Source organism: Aythya marila, assembly GCF_965140915.1.
Source record: "Aythya marila genome assembly, chromosome: 23".
NCBI lineage: Eukaryota > Metazoa > Chordata > Aves > Anseriformes > Anatidae > Aythya > Aythya marila.
The window spans coordinates 3,294,147-3,307,161 of NC_139064.1; the positions used below are offsets into that span (position 1 = coordinate 3,294,147).

Consider the following 13,015-nt stretch of genomic DNA (forward strand, 5'->3'; position numbering starts at 1 on the left):
GGATTATTTGTGCTGCTGCTCACGGTTTCCAGGAGGAACAGGACGTGGACAAAAAGACAGGTTTCCACCACCATTTCTGCAGACTCCTCATATACACTTCAAGAGCAGACTGAAATCAATTCAAGCCTTGCCCTGGCAGAAACCCTGTTTCTTGTGCCAACTGCACGCAACCCAGACCTCCCATACCCTGGGATGCTCGCCTAAGTTCCCAGCATCAACACTTCAACGTCATTGCAGCCAACAAAAGAGGCCCTTTCTGGTCCATTCACGCAGCTCAGCCCATCTTTTGGGCAGCTCTCATCCTAAAAACGTGAATTTTTCTGAACCATTTAGAAGACAGGACCTAAGCATGTTCTAGGCCTGCACCTACCGTCAGCAGGACGTTCGACAGCACCCGGCTAACCAAGGTGACAACGATTCGGATGGCTTACAACCCAATTACTGGGAGCACAGGAACTCACATGCTGTGCCTTCGGGTCTTTTCCAGCTCACGTATTCGGCCCCGGCAGTGACACCATTCATTTGCTTTTTCCAGCGCCCGGTTTCACGAGGTCCCTTACCGACGGGCATCGCGGAGCCCCACAAGCTTCAGCGTTGTCAAAACAAAGCTGAAAATAGCCCCGCAGATAATTTTGAAGCATTTGCCAGCAAATGTAAACAGCATCATTTCTGACTTACCAGACTTCGCTAAGCGGTGCCGCTCTGCAAGGAAGGGTTCCTGCCCATTGGTCTTAAAAGTCAAACAGACAAAACGCTGAAAATACTCAAGAAAAGGATGCAGAATAATAACAAAGCACAAGCGACGCTTAGGAGACTATTTGGGAATGTCACAGCCTGAACATTGTTTGTTTTGTTTATACTATTTATAATTATGCTTACATTTCAACATAAAATAAGGACGCTGCTTTTTCCTGTCATTTTAATGTATTTATTTTAATTTAAAAAAAAAAAAAAAAGTAAACTGTGTTTCTTCCTGCCTTTTTCTAAATGCGCTGTTCCTATTTTTTACCTTTTCTTGGTATCCTGCCTTTATCCTTCGTACATTCTTGCAGGTTTTTTATCCCTTTTCATTTAACCAGGACCTCTGCTACTCCTTCCCTTGTCCTTACGTTGAGACATTATCCACGTACAGGCTCCTGACCCTTAGTTTCATCAAGCTGAGACATGAACTAACATTTCTGTTCTTTCCACCTAGTAATTATCCAGAACAGGGCCACAGAACAGAACAGAACACAGGATCACCTAGCTGAAAGCATGCACTCAGGTTTATTTTCTCTTAGTGCTCCTGGTGTCTCTTACTGGAGCAAGATCTGGTTCTCTCCAGGTAGGTAAAACATCAGGATTAGAGAGAGTGCAGGAAAAAAAAGAGTGCTTATAGGAATATTTGTGCAGCCTTCCAAATGCTCCCAGGAGCATTGTTACCTGCACCTCGGATCACCCAGCCTGCAAACTCCAGGATAATACAGACGGGATGCATCACTGAGCCTCCCAGCAACAATTTTCAGGGGGGAGAAAGAGGTATTAAGTGGGAAACCTGGAGGCTAAAGCCCTGAAAGCAAAAACTGAAGCTTATCTTTCAAGCAGCAGAGCCAACATACTTCCCCGGTGACCCAGAAGGACCACCTAGAGGTTTAAGTGGAGAATTCAGTCTCCAGACCAAGGCAAACACTACTTCTTTGAGACACTTTGCATAACCACGCTGCTGGCCAGGGTGGGGGATGGAGACTGTAACCCCTGAGAGGGAAGCGATGCCACCCAGAACTCGGGGGGGAAAAAGAGCTGGTGGCAGAAATCCCAGTGGTTATACACCAAAGCTTCTCAGGAAAGCATTGGGGCAGCAAGAAACACTGAAAATACTCAGCAAACAGCGTTCACACGAAGCACTTTGAGCACAAATTCACCCAGAGACCTGCTTCTTGAAATAACCCGAAAAGATCTTGGGATATAGTTACATGTAAAATAACGGGTACAGGTGTGATCCCTGTTCTCCACCACCTTCAGATGGGCTGCCAAATAATATTCAAATGCCTAAATTCAATGCCGAAATCACTATTTTTACTGCCTGATGTGTAATGGATCTGAGAGCAACCAGGGAGCAGCAGCACCGAGCGGTCTTCCTAGGGCCAACAAACTTTTCCCCTAAACGTGCCACGCTCATCAGCACAGAGGTCGGGTTTACAAAGCTTGGTGTAAGGACGCAGACCAACAACACCCACGGAGCTCAGCAGTCCTAGGGGAACTGCTCCAAGTTGCCCTCTTCTTACCAGGGATCTTTATAGGACAGCAGCAGACATCACCAAAGCAAACCGTGACCCTGAAGCACTCCGACGTGCAAATGCTTTTCCCAGGAAGAAACGGGGAGGCAGAGGCAGCCCCAGTATCTATCTGCAGAGCTCAGCTGGTCACCAAACCCTTTCTCCAAGCTTTTCCTGCAATCCCCCTTGCCCTCTAGGCTTTCCATAATTAGCTCTGCTAAGTACTGCTGCAGCTAAACGAATCGGGCCCTGACTCCTGCGGATCTGGACAAGATTTTTTTTTTTTTTTTTTTATAAAGTCTGAAACTGAACTAGCCAACATCTCGGTCCGGTTCCCCATCTGCCCATTTGAAACACTAATAAATGCCATAATAGGAGTTGTGTGCAGGGAGAATTATACAATTGGGCTAACAGATGAAATATCATTCCTGCCTCCACCCAAATAATCACGACGCCCACAGCTCTATTCAAAACTAGAAAATCAAGCTCACCTCAACTTCTGTCTCTAGTAAAAACCCTAATACATTATGCAGCACCAACTGGTAGCGTTCGCTTCTCTCCGAGCCTGTAGTAAACATCACAGCCAGCAGCCCCTTCTGACAGCTTCAGTGAAAAAAAAGAAATAAATAAAAAAGGAGGTTACGCACCGATGATGTCAACTGCTGATTTACAAACAGAGTGAAACAGAGAGAAAACAAGAGCATTTTCTGTGATGCACATTATCAGGGAATCACTGAATGGTTTGGGCTGGGAGGGACCTTAAAGATTATTTAAATGCAACCTGCATGGGCAGGGACACTCACCCCTAAAATCATGCTTTTTAGGCAATAGAAATGGATGTTTCACTGCAGCCTGCTTTCCCTAAATAATCTTACAAACTCCCCTAATTAAGAAAGCACACAGTAACAGCACCTAGCTGCTCGGTGACAGTGAGCTGTGACTTTTTCAGAAGTTCTCGCTCTTATCCTGGTGAAGAAAATCTGCTTTCTTCCCCCACCACGGGGTTAAAGGAGCCCCAATTACCAGGGGACTTGCAAACAGCCAAAGACAGCGAAAGTGCATCTCAGCAGATAAGAAACAATTAGGGCCTATTTTAGTACCAAGCAGAGGAGCGAATCAGCAATTAAAAGCCTCTCCAGGATAATTACGTGTAAATTCTACCTCTCCTATTTTCCAATCGTAGCAACAGAAACTACAGCAGGGTTATAAATAAAGCTCCTCCGATGGGAACCGCTCTTTTTCGGGTCTCCCAAAAAGACACCCAAGAGCATCCCTGCTTTCGGAGGGCTTCAGCAAGCGGGGAGAAACCTCGGCCGAGTCCTGGAGCCGTGCAGTTGCTTCGCTCTGCAGCGCTTGGACCGGCGACAGGAAGAAAAATAGAGTTAACTGCGAGGCAAAAAATATTAATCGCACACAAATGTTTCTTTAGTGTCATAACAGGATACAGCCCAGTGGTGATCATCCTTCGGCGGCCAACCGGGGCCTGCGAAGGGCTGGGTTTCATCCCAGCTCCGGGACGTCCTTGCGGAGAATAAAAGCCTTATCTCGGCCGGCCATGTGTCGCCTGCCACGCAGAGAGCAACGCCCAGGGCGGCTGCAGAGCTCTGCTGCGAGGCAAGGGGGCACTTTGGGAAGCATCCCCCTGCCCAAACGGCAACGCTGGGTGCTGGGAGTTTGTGTTGTGAAGGAGCCAGCCTGGTGAGAGCAATAACGAAGAAGCTCGAGGACAAAACTCTGTGAATTTGCAGGCTAACAGGCACTGCTCCCTCCTAAATCCTAAACCCAGAGCTGGAGGCACTCGGTCTCACCCGCCTGCTCCGGGTCCCCTCACCCATTTTCCTTCAACCCCGACGGCAATCTGACCCCCAGCTCAAATACAGGTGCCCACCCAAAATCTCACCACGTTTTAAGCAAGATAAATGCCACCCCGGGAGGCCTCCGAGGAAACCCAGGAGAGCTCAGAGCCGATTAAATTGAGAGGGCGTGAATGTTTACAGACAAGGTGGCAGAGCAATAAGGCTGAGGATGAACTGTGTGATATGGTCCGCTGGGCACCAGCGCTATGAAAAGCAGCTGACAAAGTACAAGAACATCCTGAAAGAAAGAAGGGGAAGTAGATGGCACTGCCTGGGGGTCTGCAGCTCTCACAGCAGCAGCAGAAGCCACCCAGGACACCCCGGCTGTCCTGGGATACCCTCTGCTCGTGCCGGTATTCCTAAATCTCATATGTTCTTAAATCTCAAGTGCTACTTCATAAATTAATCCTTTTTTTTTTCCTGCCTGCACCCTTTGCATGTTTCTCCAAAAGCAGAGAAGCTGACCAGGAAGGGCTTGTGCCAGATGGGTAGCTACTAAAATCTGCTGGGAAAAGGAAGAAAACACCATGAGACCAAAAAAAAAAAAAGTTCCCAATTAATGAAAATCTCTCCTTTATCATCCTGGCTATAGAGCAGCACCAGAAACGGCCATTCCTCCTAATTCCTCCTCATTTCTGCAGACTTCAGTGCCCTGCACGACCTCATCACCAAAGGGCACGTGAGGGACAGGACAAGTGCAATGCAACCTGGACAACAGGAACGCCAAAGAGCTATCAAAACCCGTGGGATTTCATTTCAATTTCACCCCACGGGACACAAAAGGAAGTATTTGCTGTCTTAAGCAGCTACACGCACGCAAAAGGCAACTACAGAAAGTTAATATGGAGAAAAACGCAGGCCCATGCTGCCCCATTATGCTCCCAGTGCCATTTGGCAGAGGTGCGAGCTGAGTTTTTGGGTTTCTTTTCAAGGCAGTTCCCAACTCGGTGGCACCAAGGAAGGTCACCGGGAAATAAGGGGAGCATTAAACACGTCAGATGACTCGTGCCGTGCGGATCCAGTGACACCAGGAGCTCGGAGTTTATTTATATTGCACCTGCTTTGCATTCCAAGCCTGAGAGAGGGACCTAAAGAGGCAGCACGGAGGTTTCCTGGGCACAATGGGAACCCAAGCCTGTCCCCACCAGCCTGGGAGCATTACAAAATCCTCGGCATTAAATCACCTGGACCAAAACCCTAACGGGTCACCGAATGGCAACAGGCGCTTCCATGTAAGCGAAAGGAAAAGAAAATGGAGACTTTTCTCTTTTTTTTTTGGTCTCTGCCACAGTTTTAATTTGGCTGTTCCAGTTCGATAATGGAAAGTATTTTGTTTTCACTAACAAGCAAACGCAACTCCCTGTCCTCGTGCTCCCCCTCCCATGCAACACAACTGCTTCTTGGTACCAAAATCCTGCTGTTCCTTCTGGTATCTTACAGCCTGCCTTAAGATATATGCTCTTGAGTACAATGTTCTTGCAAAGCCACTGAAACATCACCTTCTTTTCACTTCCACTGTCTTGCCTGATGCAGAAAAGCGTCCTGCAACTCCAGAATATCTGCAGTGTTCATACACATACACCACAAACAGGAAAAAAAAAAAAGAAATAGTGAATTGAAACAGCAAGGAGCCCCGCAGCCAGCAACAACTTCACCTCCTCTGCTGCTACAAAAATATTACGCAGCTCATCTCAAAGTCTCGCTGCTCTGAGAACAGCACAGAAATAAACACCGCCTCGACGCGGCTCCTCGCTGTCCTGCTCAACCTCTGCAAAAAGGTGTAAACGGGAGTTACCTCTGCTCTTCTCTGCCCACACCTGGGATCTCCGAGGGCTCGCAGGCACCCAGAAGCATCATTCCTGTCCCTGCCCTGCTTCGCCTCCTGTGCCAGAGCTGCTCGCGTTGGTCGTGCAAGGCCCGAGAGGCGAGGCCTTTCATCTCACACACATTTGTACCTTAACCACCAAACGCTCACAGTAATGGAAAACTCAATGAAATACATAATAAAATAGAAGTTGGGTTTGCTTGCTAGCATCCAAACAAGCTGTTTTTCCTTCTCACCAAAAAAAAATATCTAAAATTCCATCTCCAAAGCACCGAAGGAGTTTCCTACTGGATTTTTTTTTTCCCCTCAACATACAAAACACATTTTTTCACCTGCCTCAGCAGCATCGGAGCAGAAGAATCCCAGCCTGCTAACAAAATGCACGTGGCAGCACCTGCAGGGGAGCCCAGAGGCCCGAGCAGGTATCTCAGGCAGGAAAAATCTGGCTGCTACGGTCGTGCAGCCACCAGCACCATTCCTGCTCGGCGACTGCTCCTCCTGCCCTCACCTGATGTGACCTCCGTGCAAGGCTACGGCGCTTGACCTGCTGAGAAGCAAGCGTGTCCTCGACTCAGCTTTTCAGCTCGAGACTTCAGCCGTGCCCTAAACTCGTGCTGCTTTTCCTGCTTTGCTTGGCGCAGGAGCGGTTCCCCTGGGTTTTCCTACCAGCACCGCGTCGGCCTGGGAGCTGGGAGCAGAATGAGAAGCCCTGGCAGGCGTGAAAGCAGTTGGACTTGAAATTCTCCAAAGCGAACCCCGGCGCCTTGACAGCCTGCCACCCCAGGGCCGTGCTGATCCCGATTCCCAGAAATATGATTTAATCCCCATTTTCTCCTCCCATCACCGAAGTCGAAACGCGGAGGGCGCGAGTGCCAGGCAGAGCCTAAACTTCATAAAAAAACACAACTTATTTCATACTGACCTGTCCGTGATTGTGGACTGTGTGCCACTCATTGGAGCCTTTGGCAAGAAGTCGTATTATCCACTTTACATTTTATTCTTAGTGCAGGAATATTATTGAGGCTCGGCCCCCCACACGCACCGAGGTTCAGGCTCCAGCCTCGCTCCAGAAGAGGCATGCACAGAGAAATTCAGTTCGAGGGCAAGGAAAAAGAAAAAAAAAAAAAAAGGAAAAAAAAATAAAGAAAAAAGAAATCCCAAACTCTTCTTGCAGTCACTCAGAATATCCAGACCACGGAAGTGGAGGGGAAGCGGAGGGGGGGGGGGGGAATTGTTTAAGGAAAAAATCCCAAAAAATAATAAGAAGAAAGCTGCTCCCCCAGGTGCCCCCAGAGATGGAAAGGGGGGGGAAAAAGGGTCTGCAGGGCGAGGAAAGCTTCAGGGGAGCTTTCAGGTGCTCCTAGGGCAGGGGGCTGAGCCCCGAGTTGGGGGGGGAAGGCGGTGCCCCCTCCCCGCCGCTGTTTTTGGGTTGTTTTGTTGTTTTTTTTTTTTTAGGATTTTTCTTCTCCCTTTCCTTCTATCTCTCGCCGGCTGCCGGTGTCCTGGGGGTCGCCGAGACGAAGCCGGGTGCCATGTCCCCTCGGTGTCCCCTCGGTGTCCCCCCCCCCCCGCCCGCCGGCTCGCCCGTTTAGAGGGGAGGGGGGGGCGGGCGGGTGGGAGCCGCTGCCCGGCTGTCCGGCTGTCTGTCCGGCTGTGTCTGTCCGGCTGTCCTCAGGCCCGGGGCTCCATGCCCGGCCTCTCTCTCTCGCCGCTTGTCCAACGAAACCGGAGAGCGATGAGGAAAGGGAAAAAAAAAAATAAAAAATGGAGAAAAGCAAAAGGGGGGGGGGGGGGGGGAGCTCGGCTCCGTTCCTGGCCTCTACCCGCGGGGAGGCCTCGGGCACGGCGCGGCGGGGCAAAGTCCTGCTGCGAGGGGAGCTCCTGCTCCTGCTGCTGCCTCCTCCTCTTCCTCCTCCTCCTCCTCTTCCTCCTCTTCCTCCTCCTCCCGGTTCCGGCCCGGCCCCGCTGCTGCCGGGGGGGTGCGGAGCCTCCCCGTGGAGGCCGAAGCGAGCCGGGGCCTCCCCTGGCCTCCTGAGGGGGGGCTCAGCCTCCGGCCGCAGCGCTCCTCCCCGCCCCTCCGGCCGGATCCTTCCGCCGCCGCTCCGCCCCGCCCGGGCCCTCTCCTCCTCCTCTTCCTCCTCTTCCTCCTCCTCCTCTTCCTCCTCCTCCTCCTTCTCCATCTCCTCCTCCTCTTTCCAGCCCGGAGCCGGCGATGCGCGGTGTGGAAAATGTGGCACGGAGAGGCGGCGGGCAGGAGCTCAGCCCCACAGCCTCCACAGCCCCTGTGTGCATCCCCCTGTAGCCTTCATCCCCTCACACCCCTCCATTACAGTCTCCACAGCCCCTATCTGCATCCCCCTGTAGCCTTCATCCCCTCATCCCCCTCCATCACAGCCTCCACAGCCCCCCTCTGCATCCCCCTGTACCCTCCTTCCCCCCATACCCCTGCACACAACGTGTCTCCTCAGGATTTCTTCTCACAGCTGAGGTGCTCAAAACCCCAAAACCATTGCAAAGGATGCCCCCCAACACGCCTCAGGCCCTCTCCTGCTCCCCCAGCACTTTGGGTGAGCAGCAGGATAGTAAATTATAAATAAATAAATGCAGGATATTCACACAGCAGCACCTCAAGATGCACGGATGGGGCATAGCTCCCACCAGAAACACACCCATGTCAATATATGGCTGTAGCTCCTTGGTGCTTACACCACGTACAACAAATAAATGTTTGGAGCAGTGTCTGTCTCGATGCCACCAGGGTTTAAACAGCACGGCTCGTTTGGGACACTGGATTTGGGGCAAACTGTGGTAACAGACCAGATGCCGAGCTCGAGGTTCATTACCTAATCCCCAAATCTGTTGCCAACGTGTGGGGATAAATGAGCAGATTTCAGCCAGGCACACTTGTTCTCAAACACCTAGATAAGTGTGTCCATATACCAGAAGCTCGTGAACCTTCCAAGCCACCGAGCCTCGCGTGGCCACGAACTGAAGGCAGTGACCACCAGACATGAAATGGAGGGGACGGCTCCACGTGGCACCCCTGCCTGGCCTCCCAGAGCCAAGAGCTTGGGCAAGGCCCTGGGGTGAGGCTCACGTCAGCCTCTCCTACCAGATGCCAACAAGAGGCCAAAATAGGAATATTATTAGCTAATCCCAGTCATGTCGGCCACCTTCCTTCTCTTTAATTAGCCTTACCTCCACGCACTTTTTCAAAGCCAGGCACTGCACTAGGAAAGAGCCTGGAAAAGAGTTTTTTTTGGGGAGGGAGGCGCAGACGTGGCAGTAAGCACCATACCTTGCCCCAAGGCACTCGCGGGACCCCGACGTGGAGCTGCTTCCTCATGCGGAGACGTGAGCCGGGATCAGGAAGCCCGGGGGCTCTTTGATAGCCTGATGAATTTGCTGTTTTGAAGAAGTTCGGCGCAAAGAGGGGAAGTGTGGGATGAAATCATTTTCTAGATGGTACTTGACATAGACACGCAGAGCATTTACGCTTCCTCTTTTGGTTTCCTTTTGGGGAAGATAGAGGCTTGAGAAAAGAAAAAGAGGGGGGTGCGAGTCGTGCACCCACAGCCGCCTCCAACGCTGCAGCAGCGTGCGACACACTGCTCGGTGTTAATGAAGTACCTAAATATCTCTATTTATCTATCTATATTTATCATATATCTCTTTATTGCATTCTTTATTGCACCTTCTCTGCAATAAGTCCCTCCCTGCCTTTATGGCAGGGAACACGCAGTACTGTGCCTTGAGAGAGAGGAAGGCTCTTGGGAGACCTCTTATTTCAGGACAGGCCCAGCATTTGCATATTAGGCCTTGATGCTTTTTTATTACTTTAATCATATTTTATTGGGCATGACAAAATAATGACAATAACAATTAGCTGGAGGAAATCCTTAAAAAAAAAAAAAAAAAGAGTAGGAAGCTTCTTCAGCTGCAGTAAAAGGACATAAAACTCAGTGGAGTGACACTGATTAACATTTGCCAAAGAATCTGCTCAGTATTGTCAAAAGAAGCATCACATAAAACTCTACCAAAGACAAGAAGGAAGCATAAAACCCTTATAGCATATTGTTCAGTAGATTAACTCTTGCTCGTAATGGGCTGCATTCATATTGCTATGCTTAATGCCACAATTAAAAAGAAAAAGCAATAATAAAACAATTCCAAAGTAGATTCTGATACCATAATTGCTTCTCCTTCCTGCACATGATTATTTTTGTGGGAAAGCTGATTGTGTACTGATGTTAATATACATGTCTATTTATGACACTTCTGCTGCCTGGGCAGTTTTACAATGTGAAATCCAGGGGAGAAAAAAAAAAATCGATAAGCAATTACATTGTGCAGTACCAATTAAAATAGATTTCGTTTGGTAGCTATGAAGTCCTCACTTAGCCTGAATTTACAGCTAGGACTGTCATACAAATGTAGATGTTGGAAGTGGGAGCTGCACATTTAGCTCATCACTCCGTGTCTCTGGGGCCAAGCACCAATGTCCCCCGTTCCCCCCACTTGTATTTTTTATAGGGTTCGGAGCAGAGCTAAAGAGCTGAAATAACGAGGACCCTGATGTGAAGAACGTCGAGCTATGAGCTATAAATTCCCATTGTGCCTTAAGTAAAGGATGGCACAAAAATCCTTGGAGATGCCTTATACAGGACTCCTGAAAAGACATACCCATACAGAAAGGCTTCACTAAGGCTCTTTCCCAGACCTCATTTCCCAGCCTGGCACCAGAGGCTCACCCGGGGACCTGATGCCATCTGCTGGAGGATCCTCGCATGGCTGCTCTCATCTGAAACCTTCCTCCGGCATTTTAACAGCCAGGGCCCGCTCACCGCCAAGCTGCTTTTGAAACGAGTCCTGAAACCGGAGTCAGCTTCTGGAGTTTCTGGTGCTCCAGGTGCTGCGCTCTGATCCGGAGTTGCACCACTATGGGCTCAGTCTAAACACAGGTTGGAAAACAGCAAAAGGCAATAGATTTTTAACTCCGTGATGCCAGATGTATCAGGCTTTGCCTTGTCTTCAAATTTTGAGCATCAGTGAATGCAATCATTTGTTTGGGAAAAATTTGTACCACATCTCGGATGGGATAATGAAGCATTAGAGCACCTTACCTGCGAGTGCGAAGGATCCCCTGCAGACCTTAAGTAAAGAATAGATAGCTTTGTAAAACTGCCTGCTGCTACTCAGACATGATGGGCTATTAGCTGAGTTTTGCTGACCTCCATTATAAAAATGAAATGGACAAGGACTCTTCTAACCTTAAGTTATGTATGATTTGAAAGGCGCAGATCACGGAATTAAGCCTCTTGTGCTTTGCTGCTTACAGGTAATCAATTCAAAACCAGTGTCAGAATGCACCAGGGTTTTGTACTAGTATTTAGACTTCAGTTGATAATGCCACAAATTAGTAAGGCTCTGAGGAAAAAAAAAAAAAAAAGAAAAAAGAAAAGAAAAAAAAAGAAAAAAAGAAAAATATTTCAGGGAACTCCTCTCATTTGAGATCCTGCTGAGCCAGCTGAGAAGTTGTGGGGGATTTCCTTAATTGCTGAGATTCTGCTTTTGAGAGAGTGGAATATGTTATGATAGACACTGGATTTCAGACAGTTTATCTGCTTGGCCATCCACTGAATTTTCCAGCTGTTGCTGGGTTGTTCCTCACCAAGTACACCGTGACATGGATGCCACCTGCTTCAGAAGCTGATGCAAAGACAGATCCAACAGCCACTAATGGCCATGCTGATGCACTGCTGATTTGAAAGAAAATATATATTAATAATAATGAATTCGTGCTGCACTCCACATTGCTATGAGATTTCAAAGCCTTTTAGTTCACATGCCTTAAAATAGGCCCACGATTCACTACCTACAGAGACAAGCAGCTTGTTTTGTGTCCAGTTTGCTGGAAATGCATAGAGGGCTGGCCCGTGCTTTTAAGTCACTTGGACACATGCAATACTTTGCTGACTTTGTTGAGAGACAGATAGGCTAATCTATCAGGGTTTCCACTGTGACAGCTTATTAAGTGCCTAAACCTGGATAAGCCACATCACAGTAAGCATTTTTATAGCACTAAGCTTTCTTTCCACATCAGCATCATTAAAGCAGCAGCGTGTGTAAGGACAAAGCTGCTGTACGTTCTGCCATGGACTCTTTCTTCTTGCTGCCTGCTAGAATCAACAAATTCTAATTGGAAAAAAAGAGGTATTTGTTATTAGGGTAAAATCTAAAGAAATAAAGAATGAAATTTCTTAGCACATTTGAGGACTATCAGTTACACTGAACAGACCTTCACCTTCTGAAGTGATATAGGATTCAAACAACATACCACAAACTTTCCTGAAAACCTGTAGCTTGTAACACATGAAAACCAACAGAAATGGACACTTTCTCTTTTCTATGTGAGATTAGCTACCAGTAAGCTGCTCTAACTTTGTGAAAGTTTTTGCACACGCTTTTCAGATCTGTTCAGTTGCTTCTGGAAGTCATTCTCTAAAGATGCCTAAGATTGCCAACTTACCAGCTGCCAAACTGCCCCTGGGGCTTGAGGGAAACAGGACAAAGCCAGCAAAAGCTGACACCTTCTTCTCTTGCACAGATTTACAAGAGCACATATTGAAGCTGACTTGGAAAGAGAAAAGAATTAGTTCCTTTTGGTATAACCAAAAAGAAGTTATTCCTTGTCTAGAAATTGCTTAAGCAATGTGAGGCTAATGCTGACTCTAATTCTCTCTTGGTTTCTGAAATTTGATTTCCTTAGGAATGGCAGCAGACTTGTTATTTTACTTCCAGCTAAGCTATACAAAGTCTGCAAGTATCAGGAGCATACACACAACTACCATGAAGCTTAAAACATTCCCTTACCTTTTATACCCAAGGAACAGACCAGCTGACAGCACTGGTATTAGTCTAAAACCAGACTCTAAAGACCTAAACCACTCTGCTGTTAGAGCAGTGTTTGGACTACTGTTGCAAGGGAATAAAGCCTTCAATTTCACAAAATAGCAATTTCTTCAAATACAAGTAAGGAGTTTAATTATAAAGAGAGGGCAGAAGACCAAAAGGAAGTT

General features: G+C 48.3%; 1 protein-coding gene across 4 annotated transcripts in view; it reads right to left on the reverse strand.

Moving 5' to 3' along the window:
* Nucleotides 1-7,965, reverse strand: part of ARHGEF12 (Rho guanine nucleotide exchange factor 12) — a 74,281-nt gene extending 66,316 nt beyond the window's left edge. For all 4 annotated transcript variants that reach the window (XM_082777894.1, XM_082777892.1, XM_082777895.1 and 1 more), the window contains exon 1: nt 6,859-7,965. In XM_082777894.1, coding sequence (XP_082634020.1) covers nt 6,859-6,890 — 32 coding nt within the window. In that variant the 5' untranslated portion in view covers nt 6,891-7,965. The remainder of the gene's footprint in view (nt 1-6,858) is intronic.
* Between the last annotated feature and the right edge of the window lie 5,050 nt (nt 7,966-13,015).